The sequence below is a fragment of the Typopeltis vanoorti genome, chromosome 20 (genome assembly GCF_054136105.1).
Source record: "Typopeltis vanoorti isolate ZY-2024b chromosome 20, IOZ_Tvanoo_1.0, whole genome shotgun sequence".
NCBI classification, from domain to species: Eukaryota; Metazoa; Arthropoda; class Arachnida; order Uropygi; family Thelyphonidae; genus Typopeltis; species Typopeltis vanoorti.
The window spans coordinates 38,234,143-38,247,071 of record NC_143568.1 but is presented as its reverse complement, the minus strand read 5'-3'; the positions used below and the strand labels follow the sequence as shown (position 1 = coordinate 38,247,071).

Below are 12,929 nucleotides of genomic sequence, written 5' to 3'. Positions count from 1 at the left end.
AAAGATTAATAACAGCAGAAATGAAGTTTATGAGAAAACCTTCAAAGTATACCCTATTTGATCACAAAAGAAACGAAGAAATTATGAAAGAATTAAACCAAGAACCAGTAATAGAAAAAATTTAAAAATATAAACATAAATGGACGGAACACGTTCAAAGAATGAAAACAGAAAGATTACCAAAATAAGCCATTAGGAAAAAGAAAACCAGAACATCCTCTTAAAAGATTCAACGATGACTTCTAAGGCCGGAACAGGCCATGCTAGGCCTAAATCCTTGATAGATATGAATGATGATGATATATCCTAAATGTAAATTTCATATTGTTTTAAAAAAAAATCGTTTCTTACTTATGATGGAATGACCATCGTAAATATGAGTGGTTGGAAGTTGCATACGTTGTCATTCATGGAATGACTAATTAAATTAGAATTTTAACAGGCTACTTTATATATATACCAGAAGAAATTTTGAAGACCTTGTGTTATATAGTTTGTATAGTTATGAGGGTGTGCTGAAAAGTGATAATCACTATGATGGAATTGAGGTAGAACCATGTAACTTATACATTATTATACATACTCTCCACAAAGTGTTATACACTTGTTACACTGCTGCTGCATCATTTGAAATCCTCTGAGAAAAAAAGTCATTTCCTTGTTGCACAAACCATTCCTAACCTGCAGATATGACTTCATCATCTGTGATAAATTTTGTTCCTTTCAAGTGTTTCTTTAAATTTGGGAATAGGAAATAGTCAGATGGGACCAGGTCTGGTAAATAAGGGTGGGTGAAGCAGACATTGAAAGCCCAAGTTGTGTATTGTCTGTTGGGTTTCATGAGCACTGTGAGCAGGTGCGTCGTCCTGCAAAAGCAACATACCTCTGCTCAGTTTCCTGCGGCGTTTTTCCTTCAGACCTGTTGAATAAACTGCTGCTGTAACAGCAGTTTATTTGGTACTTGGTTAGTCTCTGGGTCATAGTGATGAAGCATGTTTCATCAACAGTCACAATATAAGCCAAAAAATTTGTACCTGATTTCCCAAAATGAACCAAAATCTCTTAAGATGACAGCACATGTTCTCTCTTTTGGTCAACATTCAAACATTTGGGGACCCACTTTGCTGAGAGCTTCTGCATGTCCAGATGTTGGTGGATAATGACCCCAACTAGTTTCCTGAATATACCCAGAATCTTTGCAATGTTTTCAGGTATCACTGTGGAAGGGCTCCTGATCTGGGGGCATCTATTGTCTCAGGATGCCCAGTTTTAAGCTTGGCCACCCATCTGGAAACTGTTGGATATGCTGGAACAGAGTCCACCTAACATTTCATAAGTTTGGTGAATCTTAGTTGCGAACTTTTCTTGCAGTATGAACAACTTGATAATGGCCCACACCCCTGTCTCTGAATCTCTTCAAAACCTCTGACATGTCTTGTATATCCTAAAAGAAAAAGACAAAAATTTGATGATACATGAAGGTTAAAGGGTTTTAAGATATGTTCTTTCTTGTGGTTATATCAGTTGCTTTAATATAATTTTTTGTTCTATTTGTTTATCAGAATTTTTCACCCCCTCCCCCACCTTGTCATATAGTTCTACATATATATATCAAAACCGAAACTGTTATATGTGTATGTAGTGATTTCTGACTTATGATGGAATTGTCGAAACAGTACCTTGTAAGTCAAGTACTGACCACATAAAAAATTTTATCATCAAATTCCAATTTGGTATGCATCCTCAAGGGGTGTATAGGATACTTCATCAAAAAACACATCAAAAGTGTGTTTTCTTCTCAACAATTTTCCTCCAAATGAATCATATCTCAGAACTCCAGTATTGTCTGATGTTATGTTTTGGTCTTCTAAAGCACTTCTAACTGCATCAATCCACCTGGATTTTGTTATTTTTCACCATCATAGCACCAAACATCTGTGAATAATCTTTCTTCTTCCATTCTATTCAAGTGGCCATATCAGCCGAAATTAGCTCTGCTCACTCATTGCTTAATATAAGAATGTCAAGTTCCATCCTGTTATCTTCATTTATAATATGATTTTGCCATTGTTACCATATGTTCATTCCAGTAATTTTTTTCAGAAACTCTCACATGTATGGTCTCTAGTCTAACCCAGCTCAAGATCCAAAAGTTAATATTGGTTTGACCACTATCTTCTAATTTAATGTTTGATTAATTTTTCTCTTATTCCGTATAAATTTCAGTTGACTATCCACCATACCAGTATTGCTAATTCTGCTGTCTGTTTCCATATTTAATTTGCTATCTTCAATAAACTTTGCAGCTAAATAGTTGAATGTTTTACTTGTTTTGTAAATTTTCCATTCAGGATGCAGCAGATGTTGTTAATGTCCCTACCTATTTTTATAATCTTTTCTTTTTTATTGCTGATTTTGATACGAAATTTGTTACAAGAATTATTCAGTTCAGTTTAGTTATGGAATCCAGCAGATTTGTTTAGGAGCATAACATCATCTGCTTAAACAAGGGAATTCAACATCTCCAATTTTGATATTAATTTTAATGCCAGGTGTTCATTTAATCGATATAGATGAATAACAGTGGAAATTAGTATGCATCTTATCTGACACCTCATTTTAGACATCAAGCCATCTTCCAGTACCTTCGTCAGTTCTGTCTGCTCACAACTTAAATACAGACTGGTATTCTTTCTATATAATGTTTCATTTTATAAAATTTTATAGTTTTTTTTAAAAAAGGGGAGTATAATTATTACAACGACTTTTGCTGGAGTGCATCAGAATAACAATACAACACAGCATTTCAGATGATTTTAGGAAATTATTTTATTATATAAATAATACCTAATAAATTTAAAATAAAATACTTAGAGCACTTCACTGGACATAAAGATGCTGAAACAAGTTGTTGAAGAATGAATGGGAACGAATTGCATCTGGTTAAGGTTAAACTGAATGAGCTAACTTGTTGCAGAAGGTCTAAACATGTTTGAGCAAATATGTTACTGTACATTAGCCTATTATGTTAGCAATATAAGAGAACTTCTGTATTATAGTTCTTAGTGAAAATTATATGCTATGGTAATTTCTAATATGAATATTTACATTTTTTTGCAGTTTCAATACCTATTATAATGACACTATGCCAATTGTCCATCACTATGAAATAATGGATATGGTGAAAAGAGTTGATGCTAGTAAATCGTCAGATGAAGTAAGTAATCCTATTGTGAGAGTTGATTGAAGCATGGCAGTTTTTTAGATGTTACCAAATTCTTATAGGCACAATACTAAAGGAAATTCATTATAGCAGACTATTAATGAAACGTAACATAAATTAATTATTTTTAATTAATTTATGAATAAAGAATTATGTTTCTACTGTGGCTATATGTTTTCACCTAATTATTCTAATTGATCCATTGTGACAAAACTTCTGGCCTGTGAATTCACTATAATGAGAACTGACTATGTTCTTGCACAGACTAACAAGTGATACTCAATTACACTAATTGGAAAAAAAAATTGCATTTCTCTCTCTCAGAATAAAACACTTTGGATGTAGAAGAATAATTTAATTATTTGTGTTTTTGCTTGGTTTTATATGATTATCTCATATAATCATAATTACACTAAGAAAGATTTAGTCATTTTAAAAAACTACTAATTAGAAATTCCATTATGGAGATTGCAAAAAGACAGAAATACAGGTATTATAATCGTAAATTAAATATGTGCAGTCTGAATCCTAGACAAATGTTTTTGAGAATATAAATTTCAAACAAGATCAGTTTGACTGCATTATTTGAGTCTTTTCTTCTCAGTATGGAAGTTCAAAATCAATCCCACATCTTTGTTGCTGTTCACCTAGTAACCAAATAACCACTAGACTATTTGGCAAGTGGGAAGGTCCAGGTTTGGGCATTCATTTTCTCCAGCTGAGCTTTGTCCTTTTCCATTAATTAACCAATAGTAGCATTTTTTAGTGACCTATAATTTCCCTGTACAGAATGATGAAAGTGAAACATTGTTTCAAGAATTACAGGAGAACTTGAGTGACTGGAAAGTTAATGAATTGTTGCAATCTTTTTAACAAATAGAATAACACCAGCTTCACACATTCTAGGTCTGGTCTTTAATAAGACTTGATTCCAACTAGGGCATCAAAAATTGCCAGCAATAATAACACTGCAAAATATCATAGGGGTGCTTAAGGGTCAAAGCTGTATAACTGAGAGGAGACCTCCACATAACCTTTAAAGGAATGTGGAGAACCGACCAGGGAAGTGAAGATCTGATCCTGACAGCCTCTATTTGGCCTAAATCCAGCTTGTTCTTCACCAAGCTTTTCTTCGACAATTCTTCTAAACCGTTTCTCAAGTATACTTGCATATATCTTGCCAGGAACATTTATTAGAGAAATACCTCTGTAATTCTCACATTCAGTTTCATTTCCCTTTTTATATATGGGTACTATGAGAACTCTACTCCAATCATCGGGAATTCGTGCCTCTGTCCAGGCTTTCTGAACTATGCAGTGCAGCCACTGTAAGACTTTCCTACCACCATACTTCAGCATTTCTGGTCGAATATCATCTACTCCTGCTGCCTTTCCACATTTCAAGCCTTTGATGGCTTTTTCTACTTCAAGTATGGATATGTATTCCTGACTGCATGTCTGGTCAGTGTTTTTTACCACTGTGCCATCATCACTGCTTGTTTCATTTAGCAGTTTTACAAAGTAATTACTCCATACTTCTTTCAAGGATATTTTTTCTTCCGTTTTCATGTCACCTCTATCATCTCTAACTCCTTTTACAGCACTCTTTCCTCCATTTCTAAGCTTCTTCAACAACCTCCAGAATATCTTACCTCCTTGTTGATATCTATTTTCTATGTTCTTGCCAAAGTCCTCCCATGACTTTTGTTTAGCTAGTTTTACACAGTGTTTACCTTTCTTACATTTGTCTCTGTATTCACTAAGAGTACAAGCTGACTTATTTGCCAGGAACTTTTGATATGCTTTCTTCTTTTCCTTCACTGCCTCTTTAACTTCCTGTGTCCTCCATGGAGTTCTGATTTTTCTATCCTTACAGACAACCTCACCACATGCCTCTCTGGCTGAATCAATCAATGTTTTCTTCAAGGCTTGCCACCGAATCTCTAAAGTTTGGTTCCTGTTCTCAAACTCTTTCATTTTTTCTTCAGTAATCTTTGTGCATTTTACAGTTCTGCAGTCTACAGTTCACATCTGAGAGATGCTCAACTTTAATTCACTTTAAAACTTGCTTACGTGTTATTCTTTTCAATATGAAATTCAATTTTATCCTGCTCAAGACTAAATAGTGATCACTTGCAATTTCAAATCCTCTGTACACTCTGCTGTCCCGCAGCAGAGCGAAAACATCACTATCAACAATAACATAGTCAATGAGACTTTTCTTATTTCTTGCCTCTTCTTGCCATGTGAATTTCTGCACATTTTTATGTTGGAACATGGTGTTACTAATAACCAGTTCTCCATATTCTGAGCAGAAATCCAACAAATATTTGGCATTATTATTAGCTTTGCTCTGTTCTCCAAATTTTCCCAATATATTTTTGTATGTCTGACAATCATTTCCTACTCTGCTATTTAGATCCCCAACAAGGACCAACTTTTGCTTTTTCATTGCATCAGATACTTTCTCTAAATCCTCAAAAAATTCTTCCACTTCTACCTTAGTAAAGCCTTCTGTGTGACCATAGGCACAAATTAGTCTCATTGTCCTGTTTCCCATTCTGATATTTGCCCAAATCAGTGTACTTGATACTGTCTGCCATTCAAGAAGATTAGCCTTGTATTTAGTGTTGAATACTATGGCTACACCTTCTTTTTCTTGATTGTCATTGCCTGAATATAACATTTTGTATTTATTGCTCAGAAAGATCTCACCAGTTTTTGTCTTTTTTGTTTCAGTCACCCCTATAATGTCAATCTGGTACTTATCTAATTCCTCAGCTAGCTCCATTTCTTTGTCATTCAGGCTTCTTGTGATGATAGTACTGCTCTGTACTCTGGTGATGTTGAGTTGGGGTGTTTTTTCAGAAATATAAAATCCAATAATATTGGAGTTTTGACAAGTAACCGACTGATTTGGAGGAAAATTGTAGATAGGAAGTTAGTAATGATGTAAATTTTTCATGTAGCACTATCATATCCTGTACACCCCTTGAGGGTACATATCAGGAATTTGATGATGACTTATGAGTTGTTATTTCCACATAATTGAAAAAAAAAAAGACTAAAAATAGTCCAGCCCTAAGTTTACCTGTGTGAATTTGCCTCCTATATTCTAATTTTCAATAAATTAAGAAAATTGATTGTTCGAAAAACTTACTTTCGAAGAGATGGTTAAAAAGAGCAGTCCAATAATGATTTAGAAATGAAAAGGTATAATTGCACAATATTAAAAATACAGTTTTTTAATTCATGTATTAATATTATTTTGTAATGAACAAACATATTCATACATTTTAACATTTCATGTTACATGACAGCACAGTGGTAAAAAACACTAACCAGGCATGCAGTCAGGAATATACATGTCCATACTTGAAGTAGAAAAAGCCATCAAAAGAAAGGCAGCTGGAGTAGATGATATTTGACCAGAAATGCTCAAGAATTAAGGTATAAAAGTTGTACAGTGGCTGCATAGTTCAGAAGGCCTGGACAGAGGGATGAATTCCAGATGATTGGAGTGGAGCTCTCATAGTACCTATATATTAAAATGGAAACAAAACTGATTGGGAGAATTACAGAGGTATTTCATTATTGAGTATTCTTGAGAAACAGCTGAGAGAGATTGTAGAAGAGAAGCTTGGTGAAGAACAAGCTGGATTAAGGCCAAATAGAGGCTTTCGGGATCAAATTTTCACTTTACGACAGATAGTTGAGAAATCATGGGAATATAACAAGGATCTGTATTTGAGTTTTGTAGATCTGGAAAAGACATATGACAAGGTGCCAAGAGAGAAGTTATTCAAAACACTACAGTTATATGGCGTAAATGGGACATTAGATCAAGCAATACTTAGTCTTTATTTGAGTTGTAAGTCAGCAGTTAGAAATGAAGGAAGTACAGGAAGGTGGTTTAATGTTAAATCTGGTGTCAGACAAGGTACATTATCTCCTTTGTTATTCATTATCTATATGAATCACATTATGACGGAAAGTGGTATTAAACCTAATATCAAAGTTGGAGATGTTAATCTCAGCTCTTTGCTATATGTGGATGATGTTATACTTCTAAGTAAATCCGCTACATGTCTGCAAGATTCCCTGACTAAAGTGAATAATTGTTGTAATAGATATGGAATGAAGGTTAGCATTAAAAAGGCAGAAACATTGAAAATATCAACTGCATTGTGAATAGATAACCTATAGAACAAGTAAAACATTTGAGCTACTTACGCACGATTTTTAGTGAAGATGGTAAATTAAATATGGAAATACACAACAGAATCAACAAAGCTGGTATGGCAGGAAGTCAACTGAATAGATTTATATGGAATAAGAGAGAAATTAGCCAAAACACTAAATTCGCTGCATACAAGACAGTGTTCAAACCAATTTTAACTTATGGGTCTGAGAGATGGGTTAGAAATGAAACAGTTGACCAAAAACTAGAGACCACAGATATGAGAGTCATGAGAAAGATTACGAGTATGAACAGATGGCAATATCATATTAAAAACGAGGATGTTTGGAAAGAACTTGACATTGGCAGCATCCAGGAAGTGATATGGTCACTTAAACAGAATGGGAAAGATTTAGCAAAACAAGTGTTCTTTGCAAGGTTGGCAGTAAAAAGACCCAGAGGAAGATCAAGATATAGGTGGATTGATACAGTAAAAAGTGCCTTAGAAGACAGAAATATAAGATCTGATAATATTGGAATCTTGACAGGTAACAGACTGATTTGGAGGAAAATTGTAGATAGGAAGTTAGTAATGATGTAAATTTTTCATGTAGTACTGTCATATCCTGTACACCCTTTGAGGGTATATACCAGGAATTTTATCATGATGATTCTAGTTATATGCAATGCCACGTAAATATTCTGTTATATTTTCCCTATTGTAATTTATAACTTTTTTTTTTCAAAATATATTTTTCATCTTAAGGACGGCTTCATCGTAATGTCTACGTTTGTGCCGATGTTTAAAACCTGCTACTGCTCTTTAATAATCAATATCATATGTTTTTTTAATTTTTTGTAGTTTATTTATAAAAATCCATAAATTTGGATGACTTGTGCTGCTGCCAAAGCTCAATTGCAATTTTCGATGACAAGCTTCTGCAAAATTGTGGAGCTCTGGTTCTATTATTCCTTAGACAATCTATGTATGTGTTTGTAAACCATTCTAAAATTGGTTCAAATTCATTGGATAAATAATTCTCAAGTTCAGAAATAGCGTAAATTATATGTCATTCTTGAACGAAAGCAAGTGAAGTGATCATTTTTTAATTTAAAGGGAATTGCACATCAGAATTGTATCTGGTTAAAAGTTTGCATGAAGCAAAATGCTTACGAAGATTTTGTATGAGATGATAAAAGTAACCATTTATGTTAGCTTGTGGAAATACTATACTTAAAGCTTGATGAATGGCAATTTTATAATCAATATTTATATTTTCGGGATCTAGTAATGGCCACATTTCATGTATCATATAAATAATTTTGTGTTTCAAGAGTCTTATTAGGTAGTAAATAATATAAAACACAGAAAACAGGACTTCCTTCCTTTCTAGCCAAAATAACAAAAATTTGAGCAAAAGAGGGGAAGAAAGTAAAAATGTGCCATCCACAATAATTCATTCATTCTTTGGCTCCACATTGCATGACTTTCATGACCAAAGATTAATATCATTATGATATAAACAAAAATATTTATTAACTAGCTGACTATTTTTTGCATGGGAAATTCAATATAACTTCTATACAATTTTGTAATTCTACACAATAAAAATAAACTTAATTATATGTGATTTTTTTCAAATTTTATGTTTATACCATTCTATTAACTCATTTCTCAAAAACAAATTATTTAAATTTACCAGGTAGTAGATCAATAGAATAGCATTGCATATTTGATCTATTATTTTATTGCCCAGTTGACTGCGTTCCTTGGAAAGAGGACAAAATAATTCCTTTGCATAAGGGAGATTCTAAAACTGCAGTAGAAAATTATAGACGAATCACTATCTTAGAAGTAGTGGCGAAATACTGGAAAAGTTGGTCAAAAAGCGAATTCAAGGATATGATACTCTGTGATGGGCAACATGACTTTCTGAAGGGTCATTCATGCCTTAGTAATTTATTCATTTTTATAATAGAATCTTTGCAAAATCCAGTGATGATTCTGCTGGATTTTGCAAAGGCATTTGACAGAATATCACATGGAACTCTCTTATGCAAATTAGAACAAATGAGGATGGATATGACACTGGTTATGAGGATATAAATGGGTGATTGATGGAAGTGGTATGTAACAGGAGCAGAATCCAAGAGAAAGCAGGTGACTAGTGGAGTGCCACAAAGTTCTGTGCTAGGACCACTAATGTTTAATTTGTTCATAAATGATATAGGAAATAATCTGAAGGGAAACATTCAATTCTTTGCTCATGATACAAAATTGGGTAAAGTAATAGTTTATCAAGGTGATGTGGAGAGTTTCCAGAATGATAAGATAATGGGTGTCAATGTAATGTGAAGAAATGAAAAGTCATGCAATTTTGGGATGAATTGATAGCAAGCTGTGTATTACATTGATGGAACTGTACTCCAGGAAATAGATGAGGCTAGGGATTTCTGGGTTGTTGAAGAGTTGAAGTTTATAGGATATATTGCTAAGGTTGCCAAGGTGGCTCATAAGATTACTTGATTATTGAAGACCACATTAACAAGTAGAGATAAGGAAGTTGTTATTCCTCTTTATAAGGCTTTGATATGTCCACGTCTGATTAATGTGTTCAGGTCTGGTCTCCTGGGTTTCTTGTGAAAGTTTCAGACGGGAGTAACCAGGATGGTGAATGGTCTGTGGAATATAATGTTATAGATGTTGGTTGATAGGTGAAAAAGAGGAGATATGATATAGAAACATTTAAGTTATTTAAAGGTTATTTAATTGATGCAGGGGAAATGTTTCAGCACATTGCTAGAGGGTACATAACAAGAGGTCATTCCTGGAAGTTGAGAGTGTGGTGAGGACTATATTTTTCACTTGGAGAGTGATGAATGAATGAAATGGTTTGCCAGAATCATTTGAGAGCACACTTTGGGTGGATAGTTTGGGTCTCTTACAATGTCTTTGAACTCCATGGAGATGCTCATGCAATAATTATAATAGCTTAGTTGTGAATTCTCGTAGACAGGCTTATACGTTGGTTATGCATTATTAAAACACTTAAGGAATAGAACAACGTAGTTAAGGATATAAATTAAATTAAACTTTAATAAATATTTTCCGATATTTCGGCAACGTCACGTTGCCATCTTCTAAAGGAACTTACAAAAAAGTTACGTGCACGTAGGCACTACAACACAGAAACTGGGAATGAAGAGATGAAGCTATTGTTCTCCTAACAGTCCTGATGGTGCCCTCTAGCGGGCTAAGTAGGTGTTCTTGGCCGTTGGGCTGAAGGTCTGCTGATGTAGGCCTCTCAAATTTGGGGCAGTCGCATACAACCAAATTTGTTGAGGTTTGGGGAATTTCTTAGGGCTGATTCCATAAAGAGTCTTTCAAATTTGTATTTGCTACCGTATATCACTGTAGCTTTCTTCCACCGTATCCTGTGGCGTGTATCCAGAGCATGGTCCGCAAGCCCAGAATGACTGTATTTGTGAAAACGGATGTAGTCCTTGTGTTCCGAAATTCTGATATTCGCTGTCCTGCCTGTTTGGCGAAAGTAAGACAGTTTACAACTGCAAGGGACCTGGTAAACACCAGGTAGGTCTAGGGGAAGTGGTTGGTCTTTAGTGGAGCGGATAGGGGATGCCAATTTTCTGTAAGGTCATGTTTTTTTAAGATTTTGGTAATCTTTTCCGAGGTGCCTCGGATGTAGGGAATGGTGATGGATTTAGAGTAATCCTTGTTGGGGGGGGTCTGTGGTTTGTAGGTTCTAATATTTTTTGGATTTTTTTTGGGGGGGGTAGCCATTGGCTGAGAAAGTGTCGAGGATGTGATTTAGTTCAGTGTTTAGGGCCAAGTCGTTTGAACAGATTAGTTTAGCCCTGTTGTATAGTGTTTTCACTACTCCATATTGTTGTGAGGGTGGGCGGGGGGATTGTTGGTGAATGTATCTGCCTGTATGGGTGGGTTTTCTGTAAACTGAGAAAACCAAGGATCCATTAGGCTGGCGGGTGACTAGTGTGTCTAGGAAAGGGAGGCTGTTGTTTTCCTCTTTTTCCAGAGTGAATTTGATTCTCGGGTGTTGGTTGTTTAAGTGTGTTAAGAAGGAGAGAAGTGTTTCAGAGCCATGTGGCCCAATAGCGAACACATCATCACCAACGTATAAGCCTGTCTACGAGAATCAACATCATCCACGGAGATACAATCGCACGGAAGGCCCGCCAGTACAGTAAATTGAAATTGAAGCTGTCTAGACAATTAAATCGTCTAGCATTCCTGAAACGCTGCCAGGATAATAAAGTAATCCCGAACTGTGTAAAATTTAAGTACCAGTTTATGTCACAAAAAGCTCTCCGAATATATAACTACGCGTTGCTACGCGAACAAATCGCCGCTTCGCGGACATTAACGAAGCTATTCGTGCCGTCGAAGATGAGCTTTCGCGCACTTTGAACCATGAACTTTGGTCCATTTTACATGACGTCTCATGTACCGCTGCCGAAAAAGAATTAAAAAAAAATACAAGGCCGACAGATGAAACAGTTCAAAAAATTAAAAAAGAACTCTACTGTCTTTCCAAAACCTGCTACCAACACGGTAATCAACCTTTCTTCAGTCACCCTGAAGCCTGAAGCACTCAACTTCGCCATTGCTCCCAATAAAATACCTAGTGAGGATATTATGATCCAAATCGAGCGCGGAATACGCCACCTTCCACATCAAGTCGCCAACATTGTAAGACTGGATGTAGCCTGTGTCCTTTCCAAAGCAAGACCACCAAAAACCAACATATCAAACAAGGAATATAAAGCTCTACAGGAAATGAAGAATAATAAAGAATTAGTTATCACCAAAGCTGATAAGGGAAATGCAACTGTAGTACTTAACCAAAAGGACTACACAGGTAAGCTGAATGCTCTTCTATTAGATCGGGCCACTTACCTCCTTATCAATTACAATCCCACCAGCTCTCAAATTAGAAAACTTCACAGGCTCCTTAAGAGAGTCACTTCATGGCCTGTAGAAGTTACCAACAGATTAAAGCTGTTTAACTCTATAACCCCCCCCCCCCCCCCGTATTTACGGACTCCCAAAAATACACAAAGAAAATGTGCCATTACATCCCATAGTGGATGGCATCGATTCCCCCACATATAAATTAGCTAAACATTTGGCTAAAGCGTTCACACACTATACTGGCAACACACCATCACACATAAAAAAACTCAGCCCACTTCAAAGCCAGCATAGAAAACCTTACATTCCAACATACTGACATAATGGTCAGCTTTGACATCTCCTCCTTATTTACAAATGTCCCACTCAAGGAAACTTTAGAGTAATCCAAGCTAAATTTTCTCCTGATATCTCAGCCTTATTTCAGTTCACAATGAACTCAGGCTATTTCGTTTGGCAGGGAAAATTCTGCAAACAAATAGAGGGGGACAGCCATGGGGTTCACCACTTTCCCCACCCTTGGCCAATTTCTTTATGGAGACCTTTGAAGAAAAAGCCTTAGCCTCGGCCCCACA

General features: G+C 35.4%; 1 protein-coding gene across 4 annotated transcripts in view; it reads left to right on the top strand.

Annotated features, from left to right (window-relative positions):
- Positions 1-12,929, top strand: part of Cmpk (cytidine/uridine monophosphate kinase Dak1) — a 183,715-nt gene that overhangs the window by 155,562 nt on the left and 15,224 nt on the right. For all 4 annotated transcript variants that reach the window (XM_090409857.1, XM_090409856.1, XM_090409859.1 and 1 more), the window contains one exon: positions 3,121-3,217. In XM_090409857.1, the coding sequence (XP_090265983.1) occupies positions 3,121-3,217 (97 nt within the window). The remainder of the gene's footprint in view (positions 1-3,120; positions 3,218-12,929) is intronic.